This window comes from Pagrus major, chromosome 3, assembly GCF_040436345.1.
Source record: "Pagrus major chromosome 3, Pma_NU_1.0".
Taxonomy (NCBI): domain Eukaryota; kingdom Metazoa; phylum Chordata; class Actinopteri; order Spariformes; family Sparidae; genus Pagrus; species Pagrus major.
The window spans coordinates 494851-511839 of NC_133217.1; the positions used below are offsets into that span (position 1 = coordinate 494851).

The 16989-nt window shown below is 40.7% G+C and overlaps 2 protein-coding genes across 2 annotated transcripts; one reads left to right on the top strand and one right to left on the bottom strand.

Annotated features, from left to right (window-relative positions):
• Positions 1–52: 52 nt before the first annotated feature.
• Positions 53–8859, top strand: LOC140994087 (uncharacterized). Its single transcript, XM_073463662.1, has 4 exons — positions 53–476; positions 2363–3356; positions 6296–6570; positions 7674–8859. The coding sequence occupies exons 1-4, from the start codon at positions 305–307 to the stop codon at positions 8855–8857; spliced, it is 2625 nt and encodes an 874-aa protein (XP_073319763.1). The 5' UTR covers positions 53–304; the 3' UTR covers positions 8858–8859.
• Positions 8860–11582: 2723 nt separating this feature from the next.
• Positions 11583–14122, bottom strand: LOC140993570 (uncharacterized). Its single transcript, XM_073463060.1, has 2 exons — positions 13682–14122; positions 11583–12971 (listed from the first exon to the last, which is right to left on the bottom strand). The coding sequence occupies exons 1-2, from the start codon at positions 13851–13853 to the stop codon at positions 11947–11949; spliced, it is 1197 nt and encodes a 398-aa protein (XP_073319161.1). The 5' UTR covers positions 13854–14122; the 3' UTR covers positions 11583–11946.
• Between the last annotated feature and the right edge of the window lie 2867 nt (positions 14123–16989).

The following is a 16989-nucleotide window of genomic DNA, read 5'->3' on the forward strand; positions in this document are numbered from 1 at the left end:
AAGAAGAAGACGCCAACAGGAAGTAGTCGGAGACGGAACTCGGTCGCACAGAGCTGGTCGGAGAAGTTTGGACTGAACAAACTGTGTTTCACGGACCTTTAATCTCAGAACAGACTCTGAGCTGTTAACTTTATTTTAACAGCTGAATTATCTGCTGCTGTCCTCCGGAGCTAATGAAGCTAACTTAGCTCGTTAGCCGGAAATAGACGGAGCCGAACGGACCGTGAACGCAGCGCACATCAGAGCGAGCAGACGGTTTTTAACGGAGTGTTTCTGGAGGAAAAGTTCGTGTGAGTCAGTAAAAATGTCTAAAGTCCAAACGCTGAGAGTGTTTGTGAAGCAGCGGCTGACTGCGGCTGCTGAAGAGATATTTGAGCTGTTTGAAAGGACGATAGCAGAGTACGAGGAGGAACTGGGTCGGCACCGGAAACTACTGGACGCTGTTTTCAAGCCTCAGGTCCAGTTACACAGAGCAGGTTGGTTCCGTTTACTTCTTCTTCTCACTTTACACTGAAACCAGCTGCGACTGAAACACTTGAACGTGTTTATTCTCATATTCACAACAGATACAGTGAAGCTGGAGCTCTCGGTTCCACCAACACTGCTCAGACAACTTGTATGAAAAGAACAGAAGTGGAAATGAGAGTTAATACATAATGTCAGGACATCAATAGTGTAGTATACATAAAAACATGTATAATACTGTGGTAGTAGTATTACATATAATGTATGTGTGTTATTAACATTAACACAGCCTCTGCTCCTGGAGGTCTGTGCAGTGGACACACTGGTAAACCAAACTCCATTCAAAAAACAGCTGTTTTAAGGTCAGGCCTTATTTTTCACAGTAAAATCTGTAGTTACAACTTTACAAAGACTCTTTTTTAATTGGGCAGGTGTACAGTGGTGATAAAGTGACTGAAGTGTAAAGAGGGTGTTGGAGCCATTTAATGATGACCAGGGTGGCGCTGTGTGGAATCCAGGTAGTCTACTTAAGTGTAGGACTAATTGTACAGGTGTGGCGCACAATGAGAGTCTGTGGTTTTTGACCGTGAGACGGTGAAGTTGGTGTTTATTTTGAGAGATGCTTTTTTGGTATAATGTGAAATACATGGATTGACATATCTGACCATCGTTTTTTGGCAACTTGACCATTTTTTAATCAAAACAGCTGATACAAAGAGCAGGAAGCCCACCACACCAAAACCACGCGTACATTACTGACCAAACAAACGGTGCGTCAACAGACGGTAAAACTCATCACAGTCATCCTGAACTATGATGCAGACAGACTGTAGAAATGAACTCAACTCACCTCCCAGTTCATGTCAGGGATTTACTTGAAACAACTCATGTTGAAACTTATATTAAATTAATTTGACCTTGTAAAATCCTGCAGCTGTACACCAGATACTTTTTTAATTATTATTTTTTCTGGAAATTTGCAAGTTACAGCTTGTAATGCTTTGGTTTGTTGCACATGATGAATGTTGCCAAGTTTCCTCAGTGTCTCGCAGATGTTCAGGACAAACTTCAACACAAACCAGTTAAAAATGAGCTATTGCTGAGGTCAGAATACGCTGAAATTTAGCTCAGAGGTCCAAACTTAAATAATTAATCATTTTAAAAGTATTTGGAGTACAGCTGTAGGACTTTACAAGGTCTCATGAATTTAATAGAAGTTAACATAAATGTTTTTTCAAGAGAAGCCCTGACATGAACTGGAAAAAAATCTGGATTTTAGGTGAGTTTGCAGAGATAACAACTTGCAAACACGCAGTAACACAAACAGTATTCATACAGCACATAGATGTAAAAGTAGTCTGAAGGTAAAGTGACATCCATGTGTCGGTTCAGTGAGAGGAAAGTATCAAAGTGCAGAGAGTTCAACAGTCTTAATCTAATTTGCACATTGTTGTTATTTAATATCTCAGAAATCTGCACGTTGCACATTTATTTTTCACATGTATTATATATTGCACACATCACGTACACACAAGGACAGTTACTGTATATAGTATGCTTATGCTTACCTGTGATTTTCTCCCAAGGGGGATCAATAAAGGAACATCTTATCTTAATCGTCATGAACGCTGGTAAAATGTTGCGTCAAAGCACACTGCACTCTGAGAAAAATGTGGATAAATTCAACATTTTTCTCCTGGTCTTATGTAAAAATACATAATGCAAGATGATTACTGATAATGACTGAGATTAAATATTTTAGTGTGATCCATTTTTCTAGCTGTATTGACCAGCTTACTTTCTAACATGTTACACACCGTGAACATGTCTCCACACATTTTAGAAAGAAGTGGTGCTGCTGGTTGAAATGTTAACAGGAAATCTTTCTTCTCCACAGACGTCCAGCAGCTGTCAGAGGGTGAGGAAGAGGATCCTCCTGAGCAGCAGGAGTGGAGCTCCAGTCTGGACCAGGAGGACCCACCAGAGCTGCCACACATTAAAGAGGAACAGGAGGAACTCTGGACCAGTCAGGAGGGAGAGCAGCTTGGAGGGCTGGAGGAGGCTGATATCACCAAGTTCACCTTCAGTCCTGTGAAGAGTGACGAAGATGATGAAGAGAAACCTCAGTCCTCACAGCTTCATCAAAGACAGACTGAACAGATGGAGACAGAAGCTGATGGAGAGGACTGTGGAGGACCAGAACCAGACAAGAACTTTAATTCATTTAGTCATTTTCAACCAGTTACTGATGATGAGACGTCACACTTCTTTGAACCCGAGATTGATGACAACGCCTCTGAACCTGAACCTGAGACTGATGACAGCAGTGATTGGGAGACCAGGAAACCTCAGGTTCATTCAGAGGAACAAGGTTTCAGCTGCTCAGTTTGTAAAAAAACATTTCCAAGCAGATCTCAGGTTGTGAGGCACATGAGAACCCACACGAGAGAGAAACAATTCAGTTGCTCAGTTTGCGGTAAAATGTTTTCACAAAAGGGACATCTGACTCGACACTTGGTCGTCCACACAGGGGAGAAACCGTTCAGTTGTTCTGTCTGTGGTACGAAATTCACACAAAAGTCGTCTTTGAGCGTACACTTGAGACTTCATACAGGAGAAAAACCTTACACATGCTCAGTTTGTCAGTCAGGTTTCAGTCTGAGAAAGAATCTGAAAACACACATGAGCATCCACACTGGAGAGAACCCATTCAGTTGTTCAGTTTGTGGTAAAGGATTTGCAGAAAAGGGACACGTCAGAGCACATATGAGAAGGCACACTGAGGAGAAACAGTTCAGTTGTTCAGTTTGTGGTAAAAAATTTGCACGACCGGGAACTCTGCGACGACACTTGACTACTCACACGGGAGAAACGATACAGCTGCAGTGTTTGTAACAAAAGATTCACTCGGCTTTATAGTATCAAAATACACAAGTGTGTTGGTGAGAGCAGCCAGAATAACTGAAGAGACAGAGATGCTTGTTGGTCCAATTTCTTCCAGCATGACTGAAGTACTGAGGGCAAGACTTGGTTCAACACTGATCAGTTAAATCTGTGATACAGACGATAAAAGAAGACGTCCTTCTTCTTTTAGGAAGTTAGGTGTAGGGATGGGTACTGAAACGCGGTGTTACACGTACCCGGTCTAAATTATTAAAAATTCTGTAGTATTAATGACCTTCAAAGTCAACAGTCTTTTTATCTATACTTTTTAATGTTTAGCTGTGTTTTATTATCATGTTGTTGCGGCCTCTCCTGTTGCAGACAGTGACAATTTTCATAGTGGTGGCACAGAAACTGATCCTTTTTTTTTTTTATGTGGCAAGTCGCTGTGGATCTAGTACTGTTTTTTAGTCACTCACTCATTTACTTATTAGCTTTTTAATGTATTCCTGAACTGATTTAAAAAAAGATCTGAAACAGTTGTGAAGGTGGTGTCTTTACTTGGTGATAAAGCTCACACGATAATTACAATTTACACCACATAAGAATATTACAGAAGGCACTTTTATCAAACAAACCTACAAAGTTGCATTATATATTATTATTATTATTATATTCCTTTGCAATACTTCGCATATTATCATTTGGCTGCCAACTTGTGTGTACTGAATACGAGACTCATGCTAGCGTGCATGCATGGAAAACAAATTTTAATTCCCTTTCAAGAATATGACACAGACTGACCAACACTATCAAGCTAAATCAGGACTGAAAGTTGACTTTACTTCTAACAGCCTTCTACAACACTGGGGCTTATTAAAACTGAATATTTTCTTTTAAATGACACTGACACAGTGAAACTTTCATACTGCTGAGGCAACAGCCTAAACTAACTTAGCAAACTTTACCATATCTGTTTAATTTATGGTGGCCTTGGCCACCATTGGCCACCCCCTGGCTCCGCCCATGGTTGCAGAGGGAGGAAGACTGAGACTGATGTCTGTGTTCCTCATTCTTACTAAATTTGATATTTTAAGTCTGGTTTTTTAAAATTATTTTAAGTCGACTTGTCGCACCAGCCCTAATTATACTGTAATTAAAAGGAAGAGACAAGAATACAGAACCAAATGCACAAGGAGTATCAATAATAGTAGTACTGAGAAAATCATAATGATACCACTCCCTGGCCCCGTGACTAATTTAAGTCAGTTTTTATGTTATATATACATATATGTATATATACACACATACGTATAAATATGTATAAACACATATATGTATATATACACACATATATATATATACACATATAAATATGTATAAACACACATATATATATATACACATATATGTATATATATACACATATAAATATGTATATACACATATATATATACACATATGTATATGCAGTGTTGGGGAGAGTTGAACTACATAGCTTAACTACAATTTGCTGTAACTTGCTGGAAGTTAAACTACATTCATATTTTGTGCTGCGTCAAGTATTTCAACTACTTTTTGGGTCATTTGTTGTAGTTTAACTATTCAATTTACAAACTACAATTTTGGCCAATAACATGAAATTTTTTTAATTTTTTTTTTCAAAAGACCTATATAATATAAATTTTATTTTATTTTTCTTTGAAAAAAGGCATGAAACAGGTCATGACATGCTAAGCCAGCGCTGCCTCTGATTGGCCCCTGGCAGCACACGAATGCTTCACAGAGTGGGTGTTTGTGCCAAGGAAGGCAGCGCTCATATGGCACAAGCACGTCATGGACAACCCTCCTGCTGCCCCCGATGCTCCCCCGAACACGCCAGCCCAACCATGGCCATATTTGAGCTTGTACATGTTGGATAAAGATGCATCTAAAAACTTTGAGAGGCTGCTCATGTGTCGTGCCAACAAGCGATTCTGCCCTGGCAGCTTGTTCTGGTGCCTCTGAAGTTCCTGTGATGTTGATCAGAAATGTCAGCTTTGGTTCTTTAAAAAATAAAACTTGAGTTGAGAGGCATATTTCTGCTGGCATGTAAATTTTTTGTAGGCTATTATATTTTGTTTCATATACACTATATGTTGATTTATTTAACGCTGAGTTAAAGGAGTATAATGAGTATAAGTAGTTGCTAAAGATACTTTTTTTAGCAGTAGTTTTACAAACTACATGTCTCCAGGGGTGGAAATGTAGTTTGTTCAAACTACTGCCAGGCTGAACTACATGTAGTTTTACAAGCTACGCTTAAATTTCATCTTAGTTGATTATTGTCTAATCTGTTTTGTATTGATTGTATATCCTCCACGAGATATTGTATGTTTTGTGTCTAAATCAGTTGATTTTTTTTTTTTTTTTTTTAGAAGAAGAACGTGTAAATTTGGAACTGTTTCAATGAAGTTTTACAAAAAACGAAGGAAAGCTAAAGTTAGTTAGCAAAGCTTGCTAGCAGGAACAATAATGAGCAGGCTGTATGAAATGTAAAGCAGTAGACGGAACCATAGACGTGTATGTATAAATAGACGGCCCACTGAGCGGGTTGGCCCGTTGCTGCGATACGTCAGCGCGTGGGCAGATCTGCCACATCCAATATGGCGGCGACGTCGACGTACGATTCAGCGCTATGGACGGAACCAGCAGGAGGCAGTGATGCGACATGAAGGAAGCTAAACGCCGTTAAACACCACAGAAGAAGAAGAAGACGCCAACAGGAAGTAGTCGGAGACTGAACTCGGTCGCACAGAGCTGGTCGGAGAAGTTTGGACAGAACAAACTGTGTTTTACGGACCTTTAATCTCAGAACAGACTCTGAGCTGTTAACTTTATTTTAACAGCTGAATTATCTGCTGCTGTCCTTCGGAGCTAATGAAGCTAACTTAGCTCGTTAACCGGAAATAGACGGAGCCGAACGGACCGTGAACGCAGCGCACATCAGAGCGAGCAGACGGTTTTTAACGGAGTGTTTCTGGAGGAAAAGTTCGTGTGAGTCAGTAAAAATGTCTAAAGTCCAAACGCTGAGAGTGTTTGTGAAGCAGCGGCTGACTGCGGCTGCTGAAGAGATATTTGAGCTGTTTGAAAGGACGATAGCAGAGTACGAGGAGGAACTGGGTCGACACCGGAAACTACTGGACGCTGTTTTCAAGCCTCAGGTCCAGTTACACAGAGCAGGTTGGTTCCGTTTACTTCTTCTTCTCACTTTACACTGAAACCAGCTGCGACTGAAACACTTGGACGTGTTTATTCCAGCAGCGAAACGTGGCCGACGGGTTGTTACTTGCTGCTCAGCGGACTTCAGTGAAGTTGGTTTTAAGTTGGATACTCGACAGACATTCACACATTTCAAGTGCGCCCGTATTACAGACTTTACAGTAAACACACGGAGAAGGCGGCTGCAGCGTGTACCGACTTCCTGTTTTCAAAATAAAAATGTGGGATATTTAAAGCAGAGATACTGTGTTTAAAGCTATTGAGAAGCTATTGAGCTAACATGCTAATATTTACATATAGCCTAAAAATTAATAAAAACAAAATGTGTATCTCATGCAGCCAGTGTAGTTACATGATCCCACATTGATTTTGAGTCAATTGATCACATGACCTGGAAGCTATTGAGCTAAAATGCTCATTTTTGGTGGTGATAAAGTGACTGAAGTGTAAAGAGGGTAAAACTCATCACAGTCATCCTGAACTATGATGCAGACAGACTGTAGAAATGAACTCAACTCACCTCCCAGTTCATGTCAGGGATTTACTTGAAATAATTAATGTTGAGACTTCTATTAAATTAAGTTGACCTTGTAAAATCCTGCAGGTGTACACCAGATAGAAGTTTCAACATTAATGTTTTTTCAAGAAAAGCTCTGACATGAAGTGTACAGTGAAGTACAAACAGTATTCATACAGCACATAGATGTAAAAGTAGTCTGAAGGTAAAGTGACATCCATGTGTCGGTTCAGTGAGAGGAAAGTATCAAACTGCTGAGAGTTCAACAGTTTTATTCGGCATGATCAATGGTAAAATGATGTGTCAGGGCAAACTACACTCAGCTGATACAAATTCAACCAGAGAAGTGAAAAATCTTCATCTTAACACAAAAAAAATGTGGATGAGTTCAACCTTTTTGTCCCGGTCTTTATTAAAAAATACATAATTCAAGATTATCAAAAATTACTGATAATGACGGAGATGAAAGATTTTAGTGTAAATAATTTTTCTAGCTGTGTCAACCAGCCCTACTTTCTAACGTGTTACACACCTTTCTTCTCCACAGACGTCCAGCAGCTGTCAGAGGGTGAAGAAGAGGATCCTCCTGAGCAGCAGGAGAGGAGCTCCAGTCTGGACCAGGAGGACCCACCAGAGCTGCCACACATTAAAGAGGAACAGGAGGAACTCTGGACCAGTCAGGAGGGAGAGCAGCTTCATGAAGGAGAGCAGCTTCATGAGGGAGAGCAGCTTCATGAGGGAGAGCAGCTTCATGAAGGAGAGCAGCTTCATGAGGGAGAGCAGCTTCAGGAGGGAGAGCAGCTTCATGAGGGAGAGCAGCTTCAGGAGGGAGAGCAGCTTGGAGGGCTGGAGGAGGCTGATATCACCAAGTTCACATTCAGTCCTGTGAAGAGTGACGAAGATGATGAAGAGAAACCTCAGTCCTCACAGCTTCATCAAAGACAAACTGAACAGATGGAGACAGAAGCTGATGGAGAGGACTGTGGAGGACCAGAACCAGACAGGAACTCAGACCCAGATAGATATTTACAACCTGTTACTGATGATGAGACGTCACACTGCTCTGAATTTGAGACTGATGACAGCAGTAATTGGGAGGAGACCAGGAAACCTCAGGTCCATTCAGAGGAACGAGGTTTCAGCTGCTCAGTTTGTAAAAAAACGTTTCCAAGCAGATCTCATGTTGTGATGCACATGAGAACCCACACGAGGGAGAAACCATTCAGGTGCTCAGTTTGTGGTAAAATATTTTCACGAAGGTCACAGCTGAGTCGACACTTGATTGTCCACACAGGGGAGAAACCGTTCAGTTGCTCAGCTTGCGGTAAATTTTTTTCACAAAAGGGACATCTGAAACAACACTCGGTCGTCCACACGGGGGAGAAACCGTACAGTTGTTCTCTCTGTGGCGCAAGATTCACACAAAGCGGAAACTTGGCATCACACTTACAAGTTCACAGAGGAGGTAAACGTCACACCTGCTCAGTTTGTAAATCAAGTTTCAGTTTCAGAAAGAATCTGAACGTACACATGAGAGGCCACAGGGGAGAGAAGCCCTTCAGTTGCTCAGTTTGCGGTAAAAAATTTGCACGAACTGGAACTCTGAGACGACACTCGACTACTCACACACGGGAGAAACGATACAGCTGCAACGTTTGTAAGAAACGATTCACTCGGCTTTATACTATCAAAACACACAAGTGTGTTGGTGAGAGCAGCCAGCATATATGAAGTGACAGAGATGTTTGTTGATCCAATTTCTTCCAGCATGACTGAAGTACTGAGGGCAAGACTTGGTTCAACACTGATCAGTTAAAACAGTGTTTCAGACTCTCCTCTTCAACATCAAGTTGTATTTGTTTTAGTTCTGTTTGTATTTGTTTCTACGTTACTTTTTAGTGTCACGTGTATTTCACTTAAAATGTATTTAATTGTTCCAAAAGCATTTTTTGTGTCCTATCCAGCAGCTCAACATTTATCGTTGGAAGACGTTTGTGGAAACATAAGGAGGGACTTTGTGTAAAAACAGCTGTGACTTTGGACGATCTTCACCTCATTTGTCAGAGCGCTTGTTTTACTTTGGATTGTGACTTGAAACTGAAGCCAGATTTATTTTTCCTGCTTCAGTCAAGAGCACAAACACGACGTGGTGGACGTGTTTACTGGTGTAACTGATTAAAAACACGCCAGCAACACTTTTTATTTAGAAAAAATCCCCCTCATTCCAGGTTTAACATGATTTAAACCGTTCACTTTAAAATATAATACAGTGCATCCGGAAAGTATTCACAGCGCTTCACTTTTTCCACATTTTGTTATGTCACAGCTTTATTCCAAAATGAATTAAATTCATTATTTTCTCAAAATTCTACACACAATACCCCATAATCACAAAGTGAAAAAGTTTGTTAGAAATTTTTGCAACTTTATTAAAAATAAAGAACAAAAATATAACATGTACAGAGGTATTCACAGCCTTTGCTGAATACTTTGTTTAAGCACCTTTGGCACCAATTACAGCCTCAAGTCTTTTTACAAGCTTGGCACACCTATCTTTGGGCACTTTCTCCCATTCTTCTTTGCAGGAACTGTCAAGCTCCATCTGGTTGGATGGGGAGCGTCGGTGCACAGCCGTTTTCAGATCTCTCCAGAGATGTTCAATCCGGTTCAAGTCTGGACTCTGGCTGGGCCACTCAAGGACAGTCACAGAGTTGTCCGGGAGACATTCCTCTGTTATCTCGGCTGTGTGCTTTGGGTCGTTGTCCTGTTGGAAGATGAACCTTCGTCCCAGTCTGAGGTCCAGAGCGCTCTGGAGCAGGTTTTCATGTACATGTCTCTGTACATTGCAGCATTCATCTTTCCCTCGATCCTGACTAGTCTCCCAGTTCCTGCCGCTGAAAAACACCCCCACAGCACGATGCTGCCACCACCATGCTTCACTGAAGGGATGGTATTAGCCAGATGATGAGCGGCGCCTGGTTTCCTCCAGACATGATGCTTGGCATTCAGGCCAAAGAGTTCAATCTTTGTTTCATCAGACCAGATAATTTTGTTTCTCATGGTCTGAGAGTCCTTCAGGTGCCTTTTGGCAAACTCCAGGTGGGCTGTCATGGCCTTTTACTGAGGAGCGTTAAGCGTTAGTTAGAACTGAAGAAGCCTCTTGGATGAGAGGTGAAACGTCTTCAAGAAACTGAAACATGTCCAGTTGCCTGTGATACAGCACTTAGATATAATATGTAAGATTTCTGCATTAAAATGTCTAGAAAGCACTTGACCTCTGTTCTGTATGTTGTTGAGTTGTAAACTTATTTCATCCCAAATGTTTCCAGCAACGTTCAAACCAAAGAAATCTGTAATTTTAAACAAGGTAACAGTGCATTGCGTTTTGCTGATTGCTGTAACTTGATAAAGGGCACACACAGAAATCTTTGAACTGTATTTATTCTCTACGGTGTGAAAAACATAACGGAATAAAACACAAGTACTGCTGGAATACCTCTTGTATGACCAGTTTATAATAATAAACTTTATTTATATGATGATTACAAGATGAAAAATACAGAATGCGTTTTGTCAGATGATTGTAGGAAAGTCACTTTCAGCACGAGGTCAGTTTGGATAATCCATCATTCATACTCATGCATTTCTGGTTATTTTAAGTTTGGTCACGTCTGTCGAATGAACAGTTTTTAGTCAGAACCCTTCACATCCTGCAAAAAGTGGCAAGGAAGGTTTTTAACAAGTTACTACCATGGACGTACAATGAGACCTGGATACATCTTCAAAGATGGAGCCCTGGTCATTCAATGAAAGCTGCTCGACTTCCCGGGTATGAAAATATCTGGATTTTTCATGTTGTGCACATTAGAGACTGCCGCTGACCCGAGTTGGCAAACTTGAAGAGATAAAGTGATTTAATTGAGTGGCTCTTCTACACTTTTCCAAATTTTATTGGACCATATGGCTCAAATTGTGAAGTCATTCTGTGGGGGGGTTGTGACACTCAAAAAAAATTCATCCAGCATTTTACAGGAGCTTCTTTCACACTGTGAGGGCTGAGGGTCAAATGCATCACATGATGATGTAATTACAGTTTGACCACAATGAAAGTTGGCTTCAAAGGTCGTTCTTCCTGGGGTCTCACATGAAACTTAACAAAGAGGGACGGGTCATTATGTCACTGAATAAATTCACACCTAATTTCTATCCCATGTTTTACAGGACTGATAACATTGTGATCAAACGGGGCAGGTCCGACTACTTTCCGCTGATATGACTACAGTAACACTGAACAGCAGCTTTTCCAACACAAATACAAGTAATGCACAATGTGTGGAAAGAGATCACAGAATCACGATATTAAACACAATTATAATTATCAGTTACAACGACTCTAAAAACATGAGAACAGGGTTTTTTTGGTTTAACAAATACTTTATTATAATTTCACAAAATGTCCTGACAGACATGAAACTTGTTTTAAACTTGAAATATTCTTTAAACTACGTTAAAATTCAACACCATCGATGAACAAACATACGTAGTGTGATAATTGTCAACTTTAAAGATGCAGTATGTAAGAACTGTCCAGATGTTGAAGCTGCTGAATACTTCAAACAAACAGGCAGCGGCTTATCATCATAGTAACAGCTAACTGTAGCTGCTGTTAGCTAGTTAGCTTGGTAAGCAGGCATGTAGTGACCAAAGAGTGCTGGTGTTTACGCCGTCAGCACAGGAGCTCTGTGGATTCTCATGTGTATGATCAACCTCTGTCTGAGACTGAAACTTGATTGACAAACTGAGCATGTGTAAGGTTTTTCTCATGTATGACGTCTCAAGTGTGCAGTCAAAGACAACTTTTGTTTGAATTTCTTACCACAGACAGAACAACTGAACGGTTTCTCCCCTGTGTGGACGACCGAGTGTTGTTTCAGATGTCCCTTTTGTGAAAATCTTTTACCACAAACTGAGCAACTGAATGGTTTCTCCCCTGTGTGGGTTCTCATGTGGATCACAACATGACATCTGCTTGGAAAAGTTTTTTTACAAACTGAACAACTGAATGGTTTTTCTCCTGCATGAAGTCTAAAGTGTACGCTCAAAGACGACTTTTGTGTGAATTTCTTACCACAGACAGAACAACTGAACGGTCTCTCCCCTGTGTGGACGACCAAGTGTTGTTGCAGATGTCCCTTGTGTGAAAATCTTTTACCACAAACTGAGCAACTGAACGGTTTCTCCCCTGTGTGGACGACCAAGTGTTGTTTCAGATGTCCCTTTAGTGAAAATCTTTTACCACAAACTGAACAACTGAAGGGTTTCTCCCCTGTGTGGGTTCTCATGTGCATCACAACCTGAGATCTGCCTGGAAAAGTTTTTTTACAAACTGAGCAGCTGGAACCTCGTTCCTCTGAATGGACCTGAGGCTTCCTGGTCTCCTCCCAATCACTGCTGTCATCAGTCTCAGGTTCAGAGGAGTGTGACATCCCGCCATCAGTAACTGATTGTAAATATGTATCTGGATCTGAGGTCCTGTCTGGTTCTGGTCCTCCACAGTCCTCTCCATCAGCTTCTGTCTCCATCTGTTCAGTTTGTCTTTGATGAAGCTGTGAGGACTGAGGTTTCTCTTCCTCATCTTCTTCACTCTTCACAGGACTGAAGGTGAACTTGGTGTTATCAGCCTCCTCCAGCCCTCCAAGCTGCTCTCCCTCCTGACTGGTCCAGAGTTCCTCCTGTTCCTCGTTAATGTGTGGCAGCTCTGGTGGGTCCTCCTGGTCCAGACTGGAGCTCCTCTCCTGCTGCTCAGGAGGATCCTCTTCTTCACTCACCAACAGCTGCTGGACGTCTGTGGAGAAGAAAGATTTGCTGTTAACATTTCAACCAGCAGCACCGCTTCTTTCTAAAATGTGTGGAGACGTTTGCACGGTGTGTAACACGTTAGCTGAGTGCAGTGCGTCCTGATGCAAGATTTTACCAGCGTTCATGCAGAATAAGACTGTTTATTCTGTTTATTTACTGACTTTGATACTTTCCTCTCACTGAACCGACACATGGATGTCACTTTACCTTCAGACTACTTTTACATCCATGTGCTGTATAAATACTGTTTGTGTTACTGCTTGTTTGCAAGCTGTTTAAATATTACAGTGTAATTTATGTGTACTTCTCTAACTACAGATTTTACTGTGAAAAATAAGGCCTGACGTTAAAACAGCTGTTTTTTGAATGGAGTTTGGTTTACCAGTGTGTCCACTGCACAGAGCTCCAGGAGCAGAGGCTGTGTTAATGTTAATAACACACATACATTATATGTAATACTACTACCACAGTATTATTCATGTTTTTATGTATACTACACTATTGATGTCCTGACATTATGTATTAACTCTCATTTCCACTTCTGTTCTTTTCATACAAGTTGTCTGAGCAGTGTTGGTGGAACCGAGAGCTCCAGCTTCACTGTATCTGTTGTGAATATGAGAATAAACACGTTCAAGTGTTTCAGTCGCAGCTGGTTTCAGTGTAAAGTGAGAAGAAGAAGTAAACGGAACCAACCTGCTCTGTGTAACTGGACCTGAGGCTTGAAAACAGCGTCCAGTAGTTTCCGGTGCCGACCCAGTTCCTCCTCGTACTCTGCTATCGTCCTTTCAAACAGCTCAAATATCTCTTCAGCAGCCGCAGTCAGTCGCTGCTTCACAAACACTCTCAGCGTTTGGACTTTAGACATTTTTACTGACTCACACGAACTTTTCCTCCAGAAACACTCCGTTAAAAACCGTCTGCTCGCTCTGATGTGCGCTGCGTTTACGGTCCGTTCGGCTCCGTCTATTTCCGGCTAACGAGCTAAGTTAGCTTCATTAGCTCCGAAGGACAGCAGCAGATAATTCAGCTGTTAAAATAAAGTTAACAGCTCAGAGTCTGTTCTGAGATTAAAGGTCCGTAAAACACAGTTTGTTCTGTCCAAACTTCTCCGACCAGCTCTGTGCGACCGAGTTCCGTCTCCGACTACTTCCTGTTGGCTTCTTCTTCTTCTTCTTCTTCTTCTTCTTCTTCTTCTTGGTGTTTTATGGCGGTTGACAAACAGCGCTTTGGTGCTTTACCGCCACCTACTGGTTTGGAGTGTGGATCGGGACTTTATACATTCCTGATGACTATTAATAAATAAAATAAAATAAAATAAAATAAAATAAAATAAAATAAAATAAAATAAAATAAAATAAATGATAATAATTATATTCTCTCTATCAGGTTTGTTCTCCTCAGATACTGAAACGAAAAAGGATAACACTTCATACTTCTCTCAGCATCATATTTTGGACAGTAAAGCATCACATTAAAGTTTCTTCTTGATTACAAAACTCACATCTTCCCGAACTGTGTTTTCCTATTTTAAATAATGTACTGTTTAATGTTGTTTGCCCAAAGCGTAACCTGGACATTACTGTGTCCTCTCTCCGGGTCGTCCCCGTGCTTCTCATCACACCTACTTTTCTTTGAATTCTGTGTAACCACCTTCCTGTTCTCTCTTCTTCCCTCTGCTTTTGCCACCTTTCTTTCAATTTATACTTGATTGTAGTTTTCATTTCCGTTTCACTAAAGGGAACTGTGATGTCACTATTATCATAATAGAAAATAACAAAGGACTCACAATGCTCCCTCGAGGCGCTCCATTTTCAAAAACACATTTCCCTGAATAACACTTCCCGATCTTAACTTGAATATCTTCCCAATAAAAACTCCTTGATCCATCTATACATCAGGCCTTTAATCCCTTATTTACTTAGTTTAATTAATAATCCTTCCACATCATATCATAGGACTTCTCTATATCCAAAAAGATGGCTACACTTTCCCTATGAATCTGTGCTTTCCTTACTTCATGTTCTAAACACAGAGCAGGGTCCATGGTTTGTCTACCTCTTCTGAATCCACTCTGATATTTTGATATATAACCTTTGTTTTCTACGTAATATGTTAATCTTTCATTTATCATTCTTTTCATTATTTTGCATACGTGATGGGGAAACCAGTGTTTCCTCATGTTAATCAGGCTGCTGGTTCTTGAACACACCCTGGTGTTCAGGCCAACCCCTCCCAACTCCTCCACCCAACTCAGTCCTGATTAATCTGAGGGCATTTAAGGCACCTGTGGCCTCGCGGCGTCTCTTTGTCTCTCCCTGGTTGTCGTGTGGGCTCCTCTGACTCTGAGCTGCTCTCTTTTGCCCGGTTATAGTGGTGTCTGCGTCTGCCTATGAATGAAGGTATGTGGTAAACTGCTGACACATGATGTGCAAGTGAAGTGGTCTTAACAAACCCAAACCTTTTCTCTTTTATAGTTCACCTCCAATGTTGTGGGGACGCATTGTTAAGCGGGGTTAGCCTGTACACCTTTTTTATTAAGGTGTGTCATTTTAACTGTAAACAGAATATAACTGAAATGCCAATTACATGTTTTTTAATCACTATTAACGCACCCTTTTTGAATTTATAGGTCATTGTCAGCTGCTGTTTTGCTTTGCTCTGGTTTTGCCTTTGTTACGAGTTTCAAAGGATGTAACTGGAGTAACAAATAGTATTTTGGTTGGGGGTTCACTGCTTTCACTCTCCTAGATGAATCCCTGGAAAATAGAATCATGAAATGAATGAATGAATGAAAGAGCAAACCGCCATCTTCTTCTCCAAATCTCCGTCTCTTTATTACAAATTTCCAAAATCGTGGTATAAAACAATAAACCTTCCCCAGTGTAATCATGCTTCAGTTTCAATGTCTATTTGCTAGATTAAATTTAAATACATTAATACAGTTGTCTCTACTTTTCCACACATCAGCGAGCAACATTTCACACACACACATTCACAGAAATAATCATGTCTGTATAAAAATAAACATCACTTTCTTTTAAGTGCAACCATGTCCAAAGAATAGACCATGCTTATAACTTATATAGATATATGCATTTACTTCAACTCAAGAAATCCACCGTATTATCAATGTAATAATGTAACTAATGACCCCTCTTTGGTTTTAAATTAATATCTAGATGACTTTTGAGTCAAAGCGTGAAACACAATACACACAGGGAGAACTGTTCAACTTATGACGCATCTTTAAACACGGACCAGACATATCACACACATAAAAAATTCAACAACCGACTCATTAGTACTACAATACACTACTGCACACTGTAGGAGGAAACAATTTCAGTAAGTTTTACCGAATACCGACCTGGAAAACAGAATCATGAAATGAATGAATGAAAGAGCGAACCGCCATCTTCTTCTCCAAATCTCTGAGAGGAAGAGGAAGGTGTCGCTCGCCTTGGGCACCGCGGTGCAACGATACCTGCACTTTGGTTCCGCTTTACTTTTCTTTCCTCCTACATTACATTGTTTTTTTTTTTTCACAATAAGATTTGAAATTACATTAAACATTGAGCTGGTTATTGCCGGCATTAATAAAGTAATGTATAATGATACACTCAAGTAAATAGCAGATGTGGACCTGGAATAAGCAAAAAGTGAAAGTATCCTCTCATTAGGGTGTATCACACCTTCATTGATTTGATTTTGTTGTACATTTCTTATGACTAGTCTGGACCAACTGGTGCGTTTTTAATTGTTTGTAGTAATATTTCTTTTGCCCCCTTTCCCCCCCCCCCCCCCCTTTTATTTTAGTGGCGTCAGTCGGCTCATAGTGGAGGCTAGGCACGTTAGAGCGGTTCCCCTCACTGTTTGTAGTGTTAAAGTTCACCGGGACACAGTTTGCAGTGATTGCAGTGACGCGTGGTGGGTAAGTTGTTGCACTCCTGGAACACATCCTTAAGTCGGCGGCCTCCCTTTAGCTGCTTCTGTCCACTCTT

Coding starts and splice junctions, on each gene's coding strand:
- LOC140994087 (XM_073463662.1), top strand. CDS start 305: ATGTCTAAAGTCCAAACGCTGAGAGTGTTTGTGAAGCAGCGGCTGACT. Junction 477..2,362: donor GGTCCAGTTACACAGAGCAG/GTTGGTTCCGTT, acceptor TCTTCTCCACAG/ACGTCCAGCAGCTGTCAGAG. Junction 3,357..6,295: donor ACGATACAGCTGCAGTGTTT/GTAACAAAAGAT, acceptor TCGTTAACCGGA/AATAGACGGAGCCGAACGGA.
- LOC140993570 (XM_073463060.1), bottom strand. CDS start 13,853: ATGTCTAAAGTCCAAACGCTGAGAGTGTTTGTGAAGCAGCGACTGACT. Junction 12,972..13,681: donor GGTCCAGTTACACAGAGCAG/GTTGGTTCCGTT, acceptor TCTTCTCCACAG/ACGTCCAGCAGCTGTTGGTG.